The 13,613-nt window shown below is 40.9% G+C and overlaps 1 protein-coding gene across 1 annotated transcript in view; it reads left to right on the top strand.

The window, feature by feature from the left end:
- The window catches only part of sv2bb (synaptic vesicle glycoprotein 2Bb), a 49,249-nt gene that overhangs the window by 16,596 nt on the left and 19,040 nt on the right, over positions 1-13,613 (top strand). Inside the window, exon 2 of the mRNA XM_079809937.1 lies at positions 12,851-13,550. Coding sequence (XP_079666063.1) covers positions 13,088-13,550 — 463 coding nt within the window. The 5' untranslated portion in view covers positions 12,851-13,087. The remainder of the gene's footprint in view (positions 1-12,850; positions 13,551-13,613) is intronic.

Raw genomic sequence — 13,613 nt, 5'->3', positions numbered from 1 at the left:
CTGTATTTGATACCCTTTTTCTATAGTGTGCAGGACCCAACGAGAAACATTTGGCAGTAGCTTCCACGCTGCCAAGAAGTTTTCTAGAGGTACCATCCTCTCGAGAATGGCTTCTGGTTTTTGTTGAACTGTCAGAACGGTGCCCTGTAACGGCGAACCGGCAGGGAACACCTGAACTGACTGCTCTAGGACCCTCCTTGGAGGGGGCATGCAGCCCAGGACCACTACATTTCTGGGTGGACCCTGGGATACACACTCTTGGGAGACCGCTGCGCCCTGTAACACCAGAGGTGGCAGGGTTGGCAGACCGACCTCCAGAGGGCGCCGAAGGGAGACAGGCACCGTATAATGAGGTGTACACTGCTTCCCTTCGGGGAGGAACGCCCCCATAATCCTGACCCCTCGGGCGTCAGGACTTTTCCCCGCAGCCTTCTTGGAAGTAATGACGGTCCGCAGATCCGTCTTACCCCTCGAAGGCTGCGGCAGATTGCGCTTCCCGTGTCCCCAATCTTTCTGAGGGGGAGCACGGGAAGCCACACTCTGTTTCTGAGTGGCACGGTATGAAGAGCTGGCTTTTGATGTTTGGGGCTGCTCTCTGTGATCGGCAGCCCCAGTGAAATGTGAGCGGCGGGGGAGGAGCTTCTGGAACGCGACCGTCTGTTTGGATGCCTCCTGGAACCTCTCAACAACAGCATTAACTGTGTTGCCGAAGAGGCCCGAAGGAGACACGGGCGCGTCCATCAGAAAGTTCTTATCTTTCTCCTTAATCGAACTGAGATTCAGCCAGAGATGTCTCTCAGTAGCCACCAAGGCTGCCATAGAGCGGCCGATTGATTTAGCCGTCTCCTTGGTAGCCCTAAGAGACAAATCTGTGGCCCGACGTAGCTCACACACTACTTCGGGCCCAATTCCCCCACCCTCATCAATATCACTTAATAATTCAGCCTGGTAGGCCTGCAACAGCGACATGGTGTGTAAGCATGCTGCAGCCTGACCAGAAGCTGAATAAGCCTTACCCACTAGAGCAGATGTTGTGCGAACTGGCTTAGTGGGCAATGCCGGGGCCTTTAGGGAAGATGCCGAATCAGGGGATAAATAGCTCGCTAAATTATCTTCTATTTTGGGCATCTCCCCATAACCGTGCTCTTTATAGTTTAATATAGTGGAATAGTTTGATGTTTGTGCACTATACACCCTATGAAACTGGTTTCTCCCATGATCTCGTCACCTCAGTGTGGAGATCAGGGAAAAACGGCAGACCCCGGCGTTGAGGTTGTGATCGAGTCGGCAGATAACGTTCGTCTAACTTGCTTTTTGAACGAACGTCCTGCTTATCAGCGGGCCAATCAATGTTTAATCGCTCTACAGCCCGTGTCACAACCTCAACTAGCTCTTCAAATGCTTGTGACTGAGGTGGCGAATCCTCTATTTCTCTGACACTAACACTTTCCAGATCCTAGGAACTGGAAAGCTGCATCAGAGGTGCCTCAATCGGGGCGGAAGAAACCGCAGCGCGTGCTTCCAAACCCAGAGAAAAGGCACTGGATCTATCAGGTGAAGGAAGAGATAAGGCTGGGCCCGTCTCTATCCTCGCTGATACATCCATTTGCGAACCCCAGGACTGTGATCGCCGCTGTGCCTCAGCAGCAGCGGGACCAGAGCCCTGAGGAACGCGAGCCTGAACGTCCTCGCGAAAGAACGCCAGGCGGGATCGGAGTGTCCGTAAAGGAAGCACCTCGCAGTGCTCACAGCCAGCGCCCTCGAGCGCTGACCGTGCATGCTCCTCTCCCAAACAAGCAACACAAAGAATGTGTGTGTCCCCACCCGTAATGAAACGAGGGCAAGGGTGAACACTCACTCTAAACTGCTGCTTATCCGCCATAATGTTGTTTAAAGTTATTTTACTGAACTAGAAAAACACTGAATCACTGATCACACAAAGCGCTACTGAAGACAACAGAAGCTAGCGCGGCTTTGTTTTGGCAGGATTTATACTTCCTGGTTCATGACGTCATCCGCCTCTGACGTTCCCTCACACTATTGGACTGATTTCACATGTGCTTCATGACTTCATCACGCAAGCGTTCCCCATAGCGTCATTCGATGCAATGGGAGTTCCCTTGAAAGGGAACCTTCTTTTAATAAAAAAGCAACATTATAATTCACACATATTTATATTTTATATAATTTAAATGTGTATTTTAGATCATTTCAATTATTTTATGTAACTTAAAAAGTTGTATTTTAGATCATTTAAATAATTATATTTCAAATGAACATTTGTATTTCGGTCATTTAAATAATTACATTCCCTATAATATAAATATGTGTTTTAGATCATTGAAATAATTGTATTTTAAATGGACCACTGAAATAAAGTGCCTGAAGCATGTTTTGCATTAGTCTTGCCAGAGATGTTGTTGTTGTTGTTGTTCTGAAAACTTCATTCGGTGCAGACATCATCCTGCCGCCCAGTCTCTGACGTCAATGGCTCCTGGTTGGAGACTTGCAGGTTTTTGGAGCCATGAAAATGATGTCTGAATCTGTGGTCCTGGAGCTGTGATTCATATTAAAGGTATAGTTCACCCAAAACATTTTTTAATTCTGTCATCATTTACTCACCCTGATGCTGTTCCAAACCTGTATACGATTCTGTTGAACACTGAAGACTACAATTTTATTGTTCAATGTTTTTTCCCTGTATTATGATTATAATTTGTAATCATTGTATTTTGTGCTTGAATACATATGCGATAGAGAGGCATGGGAGAGCTAGACTGATTGCATGAACATGTGTGTAAGGATCACAGACAGAGTGTAAGTTCCAATGCATATGTTGACTTCATTCGCTATATATTCAGTTTTAACGGAAACAATGATCTTCTGGGAGTAAAAAACTCAACCTCTTTGTCCAGAGAAAAAGAGAAAGATGAAAAGCTGGGTATGTTACATCTCTCCAGAAAACGGTCTTTCTCTCTTATGCTGACATTTAAAAATAACAAATAAGAGATCTTGGCAAAATAACTGTTGCTCGCATGATCTGAGGCAACGCAGAGCCCGGCAAACGACTCCCTCTCGTGACGTAATATGACGCAATGTTGAAAAAAAAAAGCGTTTTTTACAAATAAAATGACTTGTGCCCTCATGTCTTTTTAAAACATGTTAAATCCTGCATTACATTTTCATACAAGGTTATTCAATTTGATAAAAAATGAACCTGCAATATACCCTATAATTTAATCTACAAACACAAAAGATATATTGAAGAACGGTATAGCCATTGACTTGGTTTGGAACAACATAAGGGTGAGTAAATGATGACAGAATTTTCATTTTTGGTTGAACTATCCCTTTAAGCTTTTATTCCTGGAGCTTCACAGGGGCTTCACAGCAGGCTGCCGGTGTTTGGAGAGGCTGTAGCTTACCTCTCTCGGATTCCCTCACAAGTTTGAGTCAATCAACGCTTTCAACGAGAGCTAAATTAGATCATCTTTGCACTGGGTTAGAAATAGCATCTCTGTTAATGAAGATCATGTCACTGTCATCATGAGAGCTGTGGTCGCAGTAGCTTTGAAAGATGTGACATTTTTGAAATTACCACATGGGATTTTGACTGTGGTTTTGTTGTCAGCGAGTGTTTTCTTTGAACTTTGTCAAGTTTTTCTACATTATAGTTTCACATTTATCACTGTCACAGCAGTATGTTGTTAAATTATCACACTAAAATCTTCAGAAAACTGTTGGGGACCTGGTTGAGCTGGTTTAAATACAAATATAGCATATATACATACACTATATTGCCAAAAGTATTAGGACACCCCTCCAAATAATTGAATTCAGGTGTTCCAATCAGTTCCATGGCCACAGGTGTATAAAATCAAGCACCTAGGCATATAGACGCTTCTACAAACATTTGTGAAAGAATGGGTCGCTCTCAGGAGCTCAGTGAATTCAAGCGTGCTACCGTGATAGGTTGCCACCTTCAATAAGTCCATTCGTGAAATTTCCTCACTACAATTCCACGGTCAACTGTTAGTGGTATTATAACAAAGTGGAAGCAATTGTGTACAACAGCAACTCAGCCATGAAGTGGTAGGCCACGTAAAATCACTGAGCGGGGTCAGCGCATGCTGAGGTGCGCAGAAGTCGCCAACTTTCTGCAGAGTCAATAGCTACAGACCTCCAAACTTCGTGTGGCCTTCAGATTAGCTCCAGAACATTGTGTAGAGAGCTTCATGGAATGGGTTTCCATGGCCAAGCAGCTGCATCCAAGCCTTATATCACCAAGTGCAATGCAAAGCGTCGGATGCAGTGGTGTTAAGCATGCCGCCACTGGACTCTAGAGCAGTGGAGACATGTTCTCTGGAGTGACCAATCACGCTTCTCTGTCTGGCAATCCGGTGGACGAGTCTGGGTTTGGCGGTTGCCAGGAGATCAGTACTTACCTGACTGCATTGTGCCAAGTGCAGTACAGCAACTTCTCCGTTACAAAATATTACCCCTCACTCCTTATTTTAGGGCGTGCTTTGAGAAAAATGAACCCCAAGTATTTGTTCCAGCCCCAGATTCAGTCCAAACCTACAGAGTTAGAAAGATCCAATACCAAAGGGATGGACTGCACATAGCCTAGATACATGTGTAATGTTTAGGGAAGTCAGACCAACGCAAGACAAAGAAACCCAGCCAGTGCTGGTGTGTTTCAGGGATTGCATCAGAACAAGACACTTGCTAACTGATCTAAATGAGTAACAAGCATGAATATTATCACGGCAGATTTCAAACCAATTTGATTAACCTCATTTAGACCCAGGAAGACCAATCTGTGTATTTGATTATGAGCCATTAGATTGTGTTCAATTGGGCTGCGCTGTTGCTGAATTGTTAAAAACCTGAATGTGCCACTAAAGAAAGAGAAATTAACTGGCAGTTCCAAGGCTTTACCTGGTTATTTACTGGTTACTCCAGTAAGTTGCGACAACTGACCGTCTTATTGAATGATTCATTGATCAATATTCAGAATTCTCAGCCAATTCAATATCAGCAATGCTGAATATAGTATATATATAGAGAGATTCTTGTTGGCTAGTTTTCTGGTTGATTTTAAAAAATGTGTTTCAGTGATATCTCTCAGGTTATTAGTACTTTTTATGCTTTGTAAAAACACACAGCACATAATGCCATTCATTGGACGTGGGACACACTGCATGGATGTTATGATATACACTATAGTAGATGAGTAGTAGACTGCCTCAGAGCATTCTCATTATCTTGGTTAGTAGAATAGTGAGTAGTCAGGTCCGTGATGATCAGATGTATGATGAATATTGAGATGTAATAGGCTTTAGTTTTATCCCGAAAACTGTAGGCCTATACACACACACACACACACACACACACCATCCACAATCCAGCAGTTATGGTGACATTTTCCTCCATTTTGGAGAAGAGTGTTATATGAGGGCCGTTTGAAGAGCCTGTCATTTCTCATCCTGTGCCACGTCTGCGATAATGAGTTATAAAATATGATGAGAGGGAGATATCACATCAGCTCTTTCACAGCAGCCTCCCTCATATTTTTTTTATTTGTTCTGATCTCCTTTTCAGACTTTTTGGCATCTTTTGCTTTGTTCTGCCATCTTGGAATATTCTCTAAAGGGCATTTTATGCATAAAGATGAGGTAGACAGGAGCAACATTCCTGTCAGAGAAATTCGTGATTCATTTTTGTGATTTTCGTTTTGTATGGGGATTTAGTTTTTTGCATATATGAGTAGTTGATCTGTATTCCTCAATAAATATTTGTGCATTAAAACAGCATGCATAAAACAATGAGTAAAATTCTTTTAAAAATGTTTTAGGTGGAGTATAGCACACATCAAATTATCACCAACACATCAACCCATAAGTATTTCATGTCAACTACCCATATGTCACCACCAAAACTTTTACACTTGTTTGTAATATAGACGCATTGCCAAATACACCTGAATTGAACCTAAAAGTTGAAAAGTTACCATAGTCATCCACATTATTTCCCACAATGCATCATAATCCCAAACCACAAACCTCTCTGATCTTTTCCCTGTTGGGAGACCTTCATCCCGCCATGTAACAGGTGATCCATTATCTTCCAAATATTTGAGCATAGACCTAATTAAATTTCCCCGCTTCCCTGCTGGAATTGCCGTCTCTGTGCTCAAGCTGTGAATATCGCTAGATGAATCCACCAACTAACCAGAATCTTGTTATCCCCATGGATAATGAATGACGGGCTCCACGTGAAAGAGTGTTATCCTACTGAATCTTTCATGTTCAGGCTTCTATGGTTTGATGCATGTGTTGAATATTTGGCTTGACGTGGGTGTGGTGCAGTGCACTAGAAGTGTCTTTTACCACGGCTGCCTTCTTGCTGCAGTGTGTTTTCTCTGAGGGAAGTTCTGAAGGCCCTGCCATGCATAAATCAGCTATTTTGCTACACGCACATCACTCACCTAAGATGACACAGTCGCAATGCTATTTTTGAGTTACTAGCTTGTTCATTTTTTTTTACTTATTTGAAAATATTCTGTATATTTGCAGTTAAGTTTTGGGCCACTTTAAAGGCCCATTGAAGTGCCTTGAAACGCACAGCATTATTCAATGTGTTGACGTAATTTCCCCTGAAACAGGAAGACAGGGCGGGACATATCAAGCAGCTCCTCCCATTTTTTAAAACAGCCAATAGCGTTTTGTTTATATCACAGTTTGACTAGAGCATTACAGCTTGATAAAGCTGCAGTTTCCTCCTAATCTCTAACCGTTTCTCATCATAATCTCCTCCATATCGCTTTGAAATTGAAATGGGTCCGATATGTTTTGTTGTCTATTCTGACTCGCGCATGTGATTCGCTCCCTGTCTCTGGACCGGAACAGACCATGTGTGTGCGCTGCGGCGCTGTGCATGAAACTAACGTGAAATCAGACTTCATTCACCTCAACTGAAAGCATATTTACACTGTCTGAATCGTTCCCTATCCCCTATATAGTGCACTATGTGCCATTCACCATTTAGAAAATAGTAAATTTGTGAACAAGTAACCGGTTTTACCCGCAGCTTCTGCGTCTATTTAGGGGGCGGGAAGCTGAAGTCTTCGATGATGTCATAAAAATCCACGATCCATTTTAACGGAAGTGAGAGACTAAGTTTTGAATGCTTAATCTCATATATGCAAATTTTGCCATTGTTTTGGAGCACACCTGCGTATTAATAACCTTAAGGCGAACATATTCATACTAAAAGCTAAATAAATGTAATTTGATTTCAGGGGGGCTTTAAGTCTTTCCTCGCCAAACATGGAATTTTCCGTTATTTGTGAGAAAACGCTTCCCCGCCAAACACTGAATTTTCCAGGTTTCCGTGTTTTCACTGTTATACGCTATAGGGGGCACTATTATGCATCTTCTGAAAAAGTACAGAATCTCCTGATCAAAACACAGGTGAAGAAAATGGCAAAAAAACAAGCAATCATTTGTAAGCAGATGCATATGTAAAATAACATGATCATCAACATTAAACATCATATAAATCAAAACTGCCTAATGTTACTGTATGAAATATTGTCATAGAACGAGCTATAGGAATGTGCAAGCATTAGGGGTGTTGATGGACTCGATCTACTCCATCTGTGTTTGATCATCGTTCTGAATCTGATCTGGATGTAATCTTTGACAAAAACGTGATTTTCTCTAGCCTGACAAGCCAGACCCATATCAAGATGTTGGGTCTGGGAACTCACCATTGGCAGGGATCAATCCGAGGGGCGGGATAAACGGTTGTCTTTCAAATTCCCTCTGCACGCAATAGGATAGCGCTACAACCAACCAGAGCAACGCAGAAGGTGAAGCGGAGCTAGTTGATAGATCAAACTTTTGTCATATCCGGTTGGCAAACCTCTGAACACATCTTCCTTTCTTAAGAATGACTTTGTTCAGTTCTTTGATCTTTTCTCAAAGAAAAACTTAACTCCAAGTCTTCCAGAGTCACAGCCAAAGCCGATTCGAAAGACCACTGTTCGCCAGCTTCTTTGTTTACACATAGCACGCAGAACCGCCCACCGACTCTATACACAATGTGATTGGCCTGACCACAGTTTGGTTTTTCCAGCTCGCAAGCCAACGGTGAGTTGCTAAACTACCCTGGCTGCAAATTAGATTTGCTGCCACTAGGGTGCGTCTAGATTTCTAGGCTAGATTTTCTCAACTTTTTGTTCAAAATATTGCTTTTTTTTATGAAACTTACCCATATTTAAGTGTTGAAAAAAAAGGAATGCATGAAGCTAGAATAAAATGTTTCTTTGTTTAAAAGCAGAGGGTCTGCTCTTTCTTTTGATATATTGCATGCTCAGATATTCATACAACAAATATGGGCCATTACATTTTTGTGAAAATGATCAAAAACCCTGGAGGTGGCTGGCAACTTTAAAAAAAAAAAAAGCTGGGGGGAAAGAGTTAAGGTCCGGATATACTTCAAGCGAAATCGAAGAACGAACTGGCGTGACTGGTGTGTTGAATGTCTATCATTAATGTTTTTAAAAAATCTATTTCATAAAGACATCAGAAGCAGTATTAGTATCAGTGATACTGGCCTTCATTCATAAAAAAGATGACTATAAACAAATAGCACAAAGCAACTGTGAAATTATTACAATATAAAAATATTAAAAACTCAATATTTTTAATCGCGACTTAATTACGGAAACATTTGTGATTAATTAATTATTTATTAAATCGATTGACAGCACTATGTGTAACCCCTCCTGTTTGAACCACCCTGTTCTAAGCAGGACTCGATCCCGGGTCTGCCAGCATGAGAGTCAGACACTCTAACAAGGAGGCTAAAGCCTGCAACCCCTAGCATCAGTCGCTAGATCATCTCTTGAGATCAGAGGAGTGAGGTTTACTTGCACAGCAACTACTAGCTGAACTCCGTTACATATGGGCTATACATATATTATTTATTTATATAAATACCTGGTACATGCATTTACTATTTGTGAATAAGTCCCTCACAATACTTAAAGTACAACAAAACATGTGCATATACTTAGACACCCTCTCATTTTTTTTCCTCATTTATATTCAGTGTAAGAATTTATTGGCTGATGGCTTAGACATTTTACAAGTCTTACAAAATGATTTATGTCACTATACTTTTAAAGGACCGTTCAAACAAACAAGCATTGATTATACATTTCCTCAAGTATGCTTTCTTTTAAAATTTATAATTAGCCTGAATAACAAAACAGTCATTGCCTTAACTCTCAAGTCCTCCTGATTGTCATAGAAACTATTGGCATTGTCATAGTAACTATTGCTCACAAAGTACAGCTAGAAATATGCATCTTGTGTCGGTTTGCAAAGAGTCTCCTGCTGGCTCGCTGGAAAAGGTATCAGATGAACCTGCAACTGAGAAAAGCCCATCTGGAAACTCTGACCTTCACTCGTCTTTGTCGAAAGAGAATGAGACACTTTGTCGCAGATGCCGGCAGGCTGAGAAAATGCCAAATTGCACATTCATCTCAGTGCAATCCTCTCCTGAACAATAAACAAATACATTGTTTTCCTCACAGGAGCCGAAAAAACCAAAGTTAATCAATCTTGAATAAAAAGCCATTTAATGAGCTCTAGCAGTTTTGCACAGCGCTGTGCCAGAATCGCCCCTCTCATATAATGCACAGATGGGGAGTAATGCTTAACAAGACATGGGATTTTGGAGGGGAGTGCGCTGCTTGCAAATGATTGCAAATTGATTTTGTCCCAACATCAGTTTTCTAATAGGCCTTGTTTGGATCCGTTCCTGAGGGAAATCTCATTCTCTGCATTGTTGATGACGCTGAAGAACATTCACACACACCAAATGTGTTTTACTTTTAACCCCTTGCTTCTTTGTCACCCATCATAATGGATTAACATCATAATCAGATAATCCACGTAGTGTTTCCAGTTATTCATTTGCAACACTGGTCACTAATCTAGCAGGCTAATCGGCTAGCAGAATGCTAAACTTGCAGCCCAACAGATTGCTGTAATGTTAATATATTTTGTAGACCATTCTGGAAGTTTACCTCGATAAAAAACAAATAGAATATTTCACATTGCCTTTTAGATTCTTGCAGAAAATATACCCTGTGAACAACAGAAGTTTATGATTCTTACATGTTTTGTTTATCATGATAATCTTCACAAATGAACACAAATAAGTCTCAATTGCCAGAAGTAAAAAGCTAAACATGGGCTATACGGTTGCATGACTTTAATGCCATCACTGTTACATTTCCCACAACTCTTTAGTCTTTTTCTTTTCTTCAGATAAAAGTTTGAGACGTAGGCTACTAGTTTGCAAGAGCATAATTATAAAAACAACAAAGCGTGTTGAAAGTGAACTTGTGAACATGTGAAAGCAAACTAATGAGTAGATCAGAATTCCCCGTTCAGAGCGATGACATTTAATGCAGTGTCTCACTTAGCTACTTGTTAGCAACCACTTGTTAATCAGCTAGCATATGCTTCACAGGTTAATGAACTAGCACTAAGCAAGACTAGTCAGCTAACCGAACAACAAAAGTTTAATAATATCATACTACTGTATTTGAAATCCATTAATTGTTGTATTTACACAGTTAGCACAACTGCTAACAAGGTTATTTTTATCTGGCACTGACTGAGTATATTTCATTTAATTACATTAGACTTTTCTGCTAGTGACTGCACTTAAAAGCATAAATTTGACTTTTTACCTTTGACATCACAGCTCGGGATATTTGCTAGTGAATGGGACTATACATGGGATGCTAACGGCTAGCTCAGTTAGCCTAGTAGACCACCTTAGCACACATGCTCCTGACAATGTTTCATGTTACTTTCGCTCTCTCTCTCTCTCTCTCTCTCTCTCTCTCTCTCTCTCTCTCTCTCTCTCTCTCTCTCTCTCTCTCTCTCTCTCTCTCTCTCTCTCTCCCTCTTCTCTGCTATCCTGAATAATTAAAGCAATAAAAATCTCATAAATATAATTAATTTAAACAAATACGAAGTGAACGAGTCTGGCTATACATACATCATCTTCATGTCTTCTTCATCAGCACTAATTAATCTGGAACAGGCTCATGTGAATGACCTCGTCATTCATTATACAATTTATTCAAATGAACATTCAAAGGATGATCCCACTTGTACCCTCTCGCTCTGACCAAAGAAATTTAAATTAGGTTCCTTGTTTAACTGAACTAATAACCCACACACCTTATTCATGAGTGTCTCAGCAGCAACATTTCCTGTAATGAGTCGGCAGGCCTTAACATATTGGACGGATGGCATTATATGTGTGGTGGTGGAGTACTCCTCTACATTGTAATTCACAGCATGTCTGCCTGCTGGTGATGTGAATATATGGACCACCAGTGGGAATAAGATATGTACTGGATTCTTGCGTAAATCCTTGCTTGAGCCATGAAAGACAGCTATGTGTTGTGTGAGACCAATCTCATTTGCTGCATTAGCGGAGACCCAAACAGCTGTCAAATAAGAGGTCTCTGTGTCTTCTGACAAGTCTGGGTTTCATTAATAAGCACAATTGGTCAGTGTGAAACAAAGGAAGAAACATTAATGCGGAACGCTGTGACATGCTTTACAGTAAAAAAAGGTGATTTTGTTCAGGAATGCATGTTTGATTTATTGTATATGCATATTTTACTGAACTCCTCTGCTTTTATTCTTACTCAGCTAAATATCAACAAATATTAAATTAAACATCTTACAACATTACAATAAAAATTACATACATTTCAGTTTGATATTAGATATAAATATTGACATGTAGTGTTCCTAACATTAAATGCAGGACAGTTAAGTAAAATATGCTTACTGGTCAATGGTATCTATAAGTACAATTATAGTAAGTAAGAAGTTTTTATAGTAATGTTGTAATAAGTTTGTTTGTTTCTTCGTTTTATTTATTTATTTATTTATTGCCTTCAATATTGCATTTGATGCTAATCTTGCAAAGGAATGAATACATAAATAAAAAAAAATGGTTTTATTTTAGCATATAATTTTACTTATTTTAGTGCCAGTATACCTAAGCAACTTTGTAGATTTAATTAAAATGTAATAAAAAAACTACTATTTTACTATTAATTAATATATATATTGAAACCATCATCTTTTTTTACCACTAGTTGGCGTCAAAAGCTGTGGCAGCATCCGAAATTAAACATATTTTGAATAAGTAATTACTTCACGACCACTAAAAAAATATGTGTGTGTGTAGTATGAATTTAATGTCATTATCATCTGACCTACCAGCGTCAGTTACATCGCTTCACTGCCATTCACAAATCCTTTCCCGTGGTCTCATGGGACAGTAAAGTGTCCATCGACACACTTTCGGAATCCCGCCAGAAGAAGTAGGTCATCCGGATGCTCTTTTATGACACATTTATAAATGATGAGTACTTTGAATTCTGACAATTTGTCACATCCTGTTTTTCGATCACTATAGGAGGTATGCTATTTCAGATGCAGCCTTTGAGTAAGTTTGACCATTTTACAAAACAGTTGATAAGAACTGTGCTCTGTGCTTCTCAAAGCATCATTTCGCCATCACTAGAGTACCCCAGATCCCCATTTTCAATCCAGTGTGGTTCCTTGGTGCCCATCCATGTTTAAAAACAGCTTGGACATCAACCAACCAACATAAGAAGCAATTAATTTATGTCATGAGTGGGTATAAAAGTAAATGTGTCCTTCATTTATGCCTAATGTTGAAGCATTTTTCCAAGGTTATGTGTTGCTGATTCAGTGTTGATTTCTATTTGCAGGCTCAGCATGTGGCCCAATGAGAACTCCGAAACTCAAAGGTGATTAGAAGTTACCAACCGCCATCCTTATAGTCAAACTCAAGAGACCCATTTGATTGGACCCTCGAGGACCTCTTAAGATTTATTTAGCTGTAAACACGCAAGCAGTTCAAACGAACACAGAAACAACCAAATCTGCTACGGATTATGCCCATATAGGCTCCGACGTGCAGTTTAAGTAAGAACATATCTGAAACCATGGCGGACCCCTACCACCACAACAACGTTTACCACCAGGGAGACGCAGACAGCTATGGGACATATGGACAGGGAGGACCGGACGGCTACGGTTATCAGACTGACTACCCTGCCCAAGAGGAAGACGCCGCCAGTGACGTCACGGAGGGACATGATGAAGATGATCAAATGTATGAAGGGGAGTACCAGGGCATCCCCCACCCAGATGAGGCCAAGACTGCCCGGAGGGCGGCGAGAGCGAAAGCGAGGACCACGGCGGACACCGTGTCAGATCAGGAGGAGCTGGCTGAACAATACGAGGACATCATGGAGGACTGTGGACACGGGAGGTTCCAGTGGACCCTATTCGTGGTGTTGGGCCTGGCACTAATGGCGGACAGCGTGGAGTGCTTTGTAGTGGCCTTGGTGTTGCCCAGTGCAGAGAAAGACATGTGTTTGTCCCACTCTGAGAAGGGAATGCTGGGTAAGTCACCATTTTAGAGTTCGGAATAGCATGCCACACATGGATGATCCATTAAATTAGCCA

This window comes from Gobio gobio, assembly GCF_949357685.1.
Source record: "Gobio gobio genome assembly, chromosome: 25".
In the NCBI taxonomy this organism is placed as follows: Eukaryota; Metazoa; Chordata; class Actinopteri; order Cypriniformes; family Gobionidae; genus Gobio; species Gobio gobio.
The sequence above is the reverse complement of the archived record's forward strand: the minus strand, read 5'-3'. Positions and strand labels throughout refer to the sequence as shown.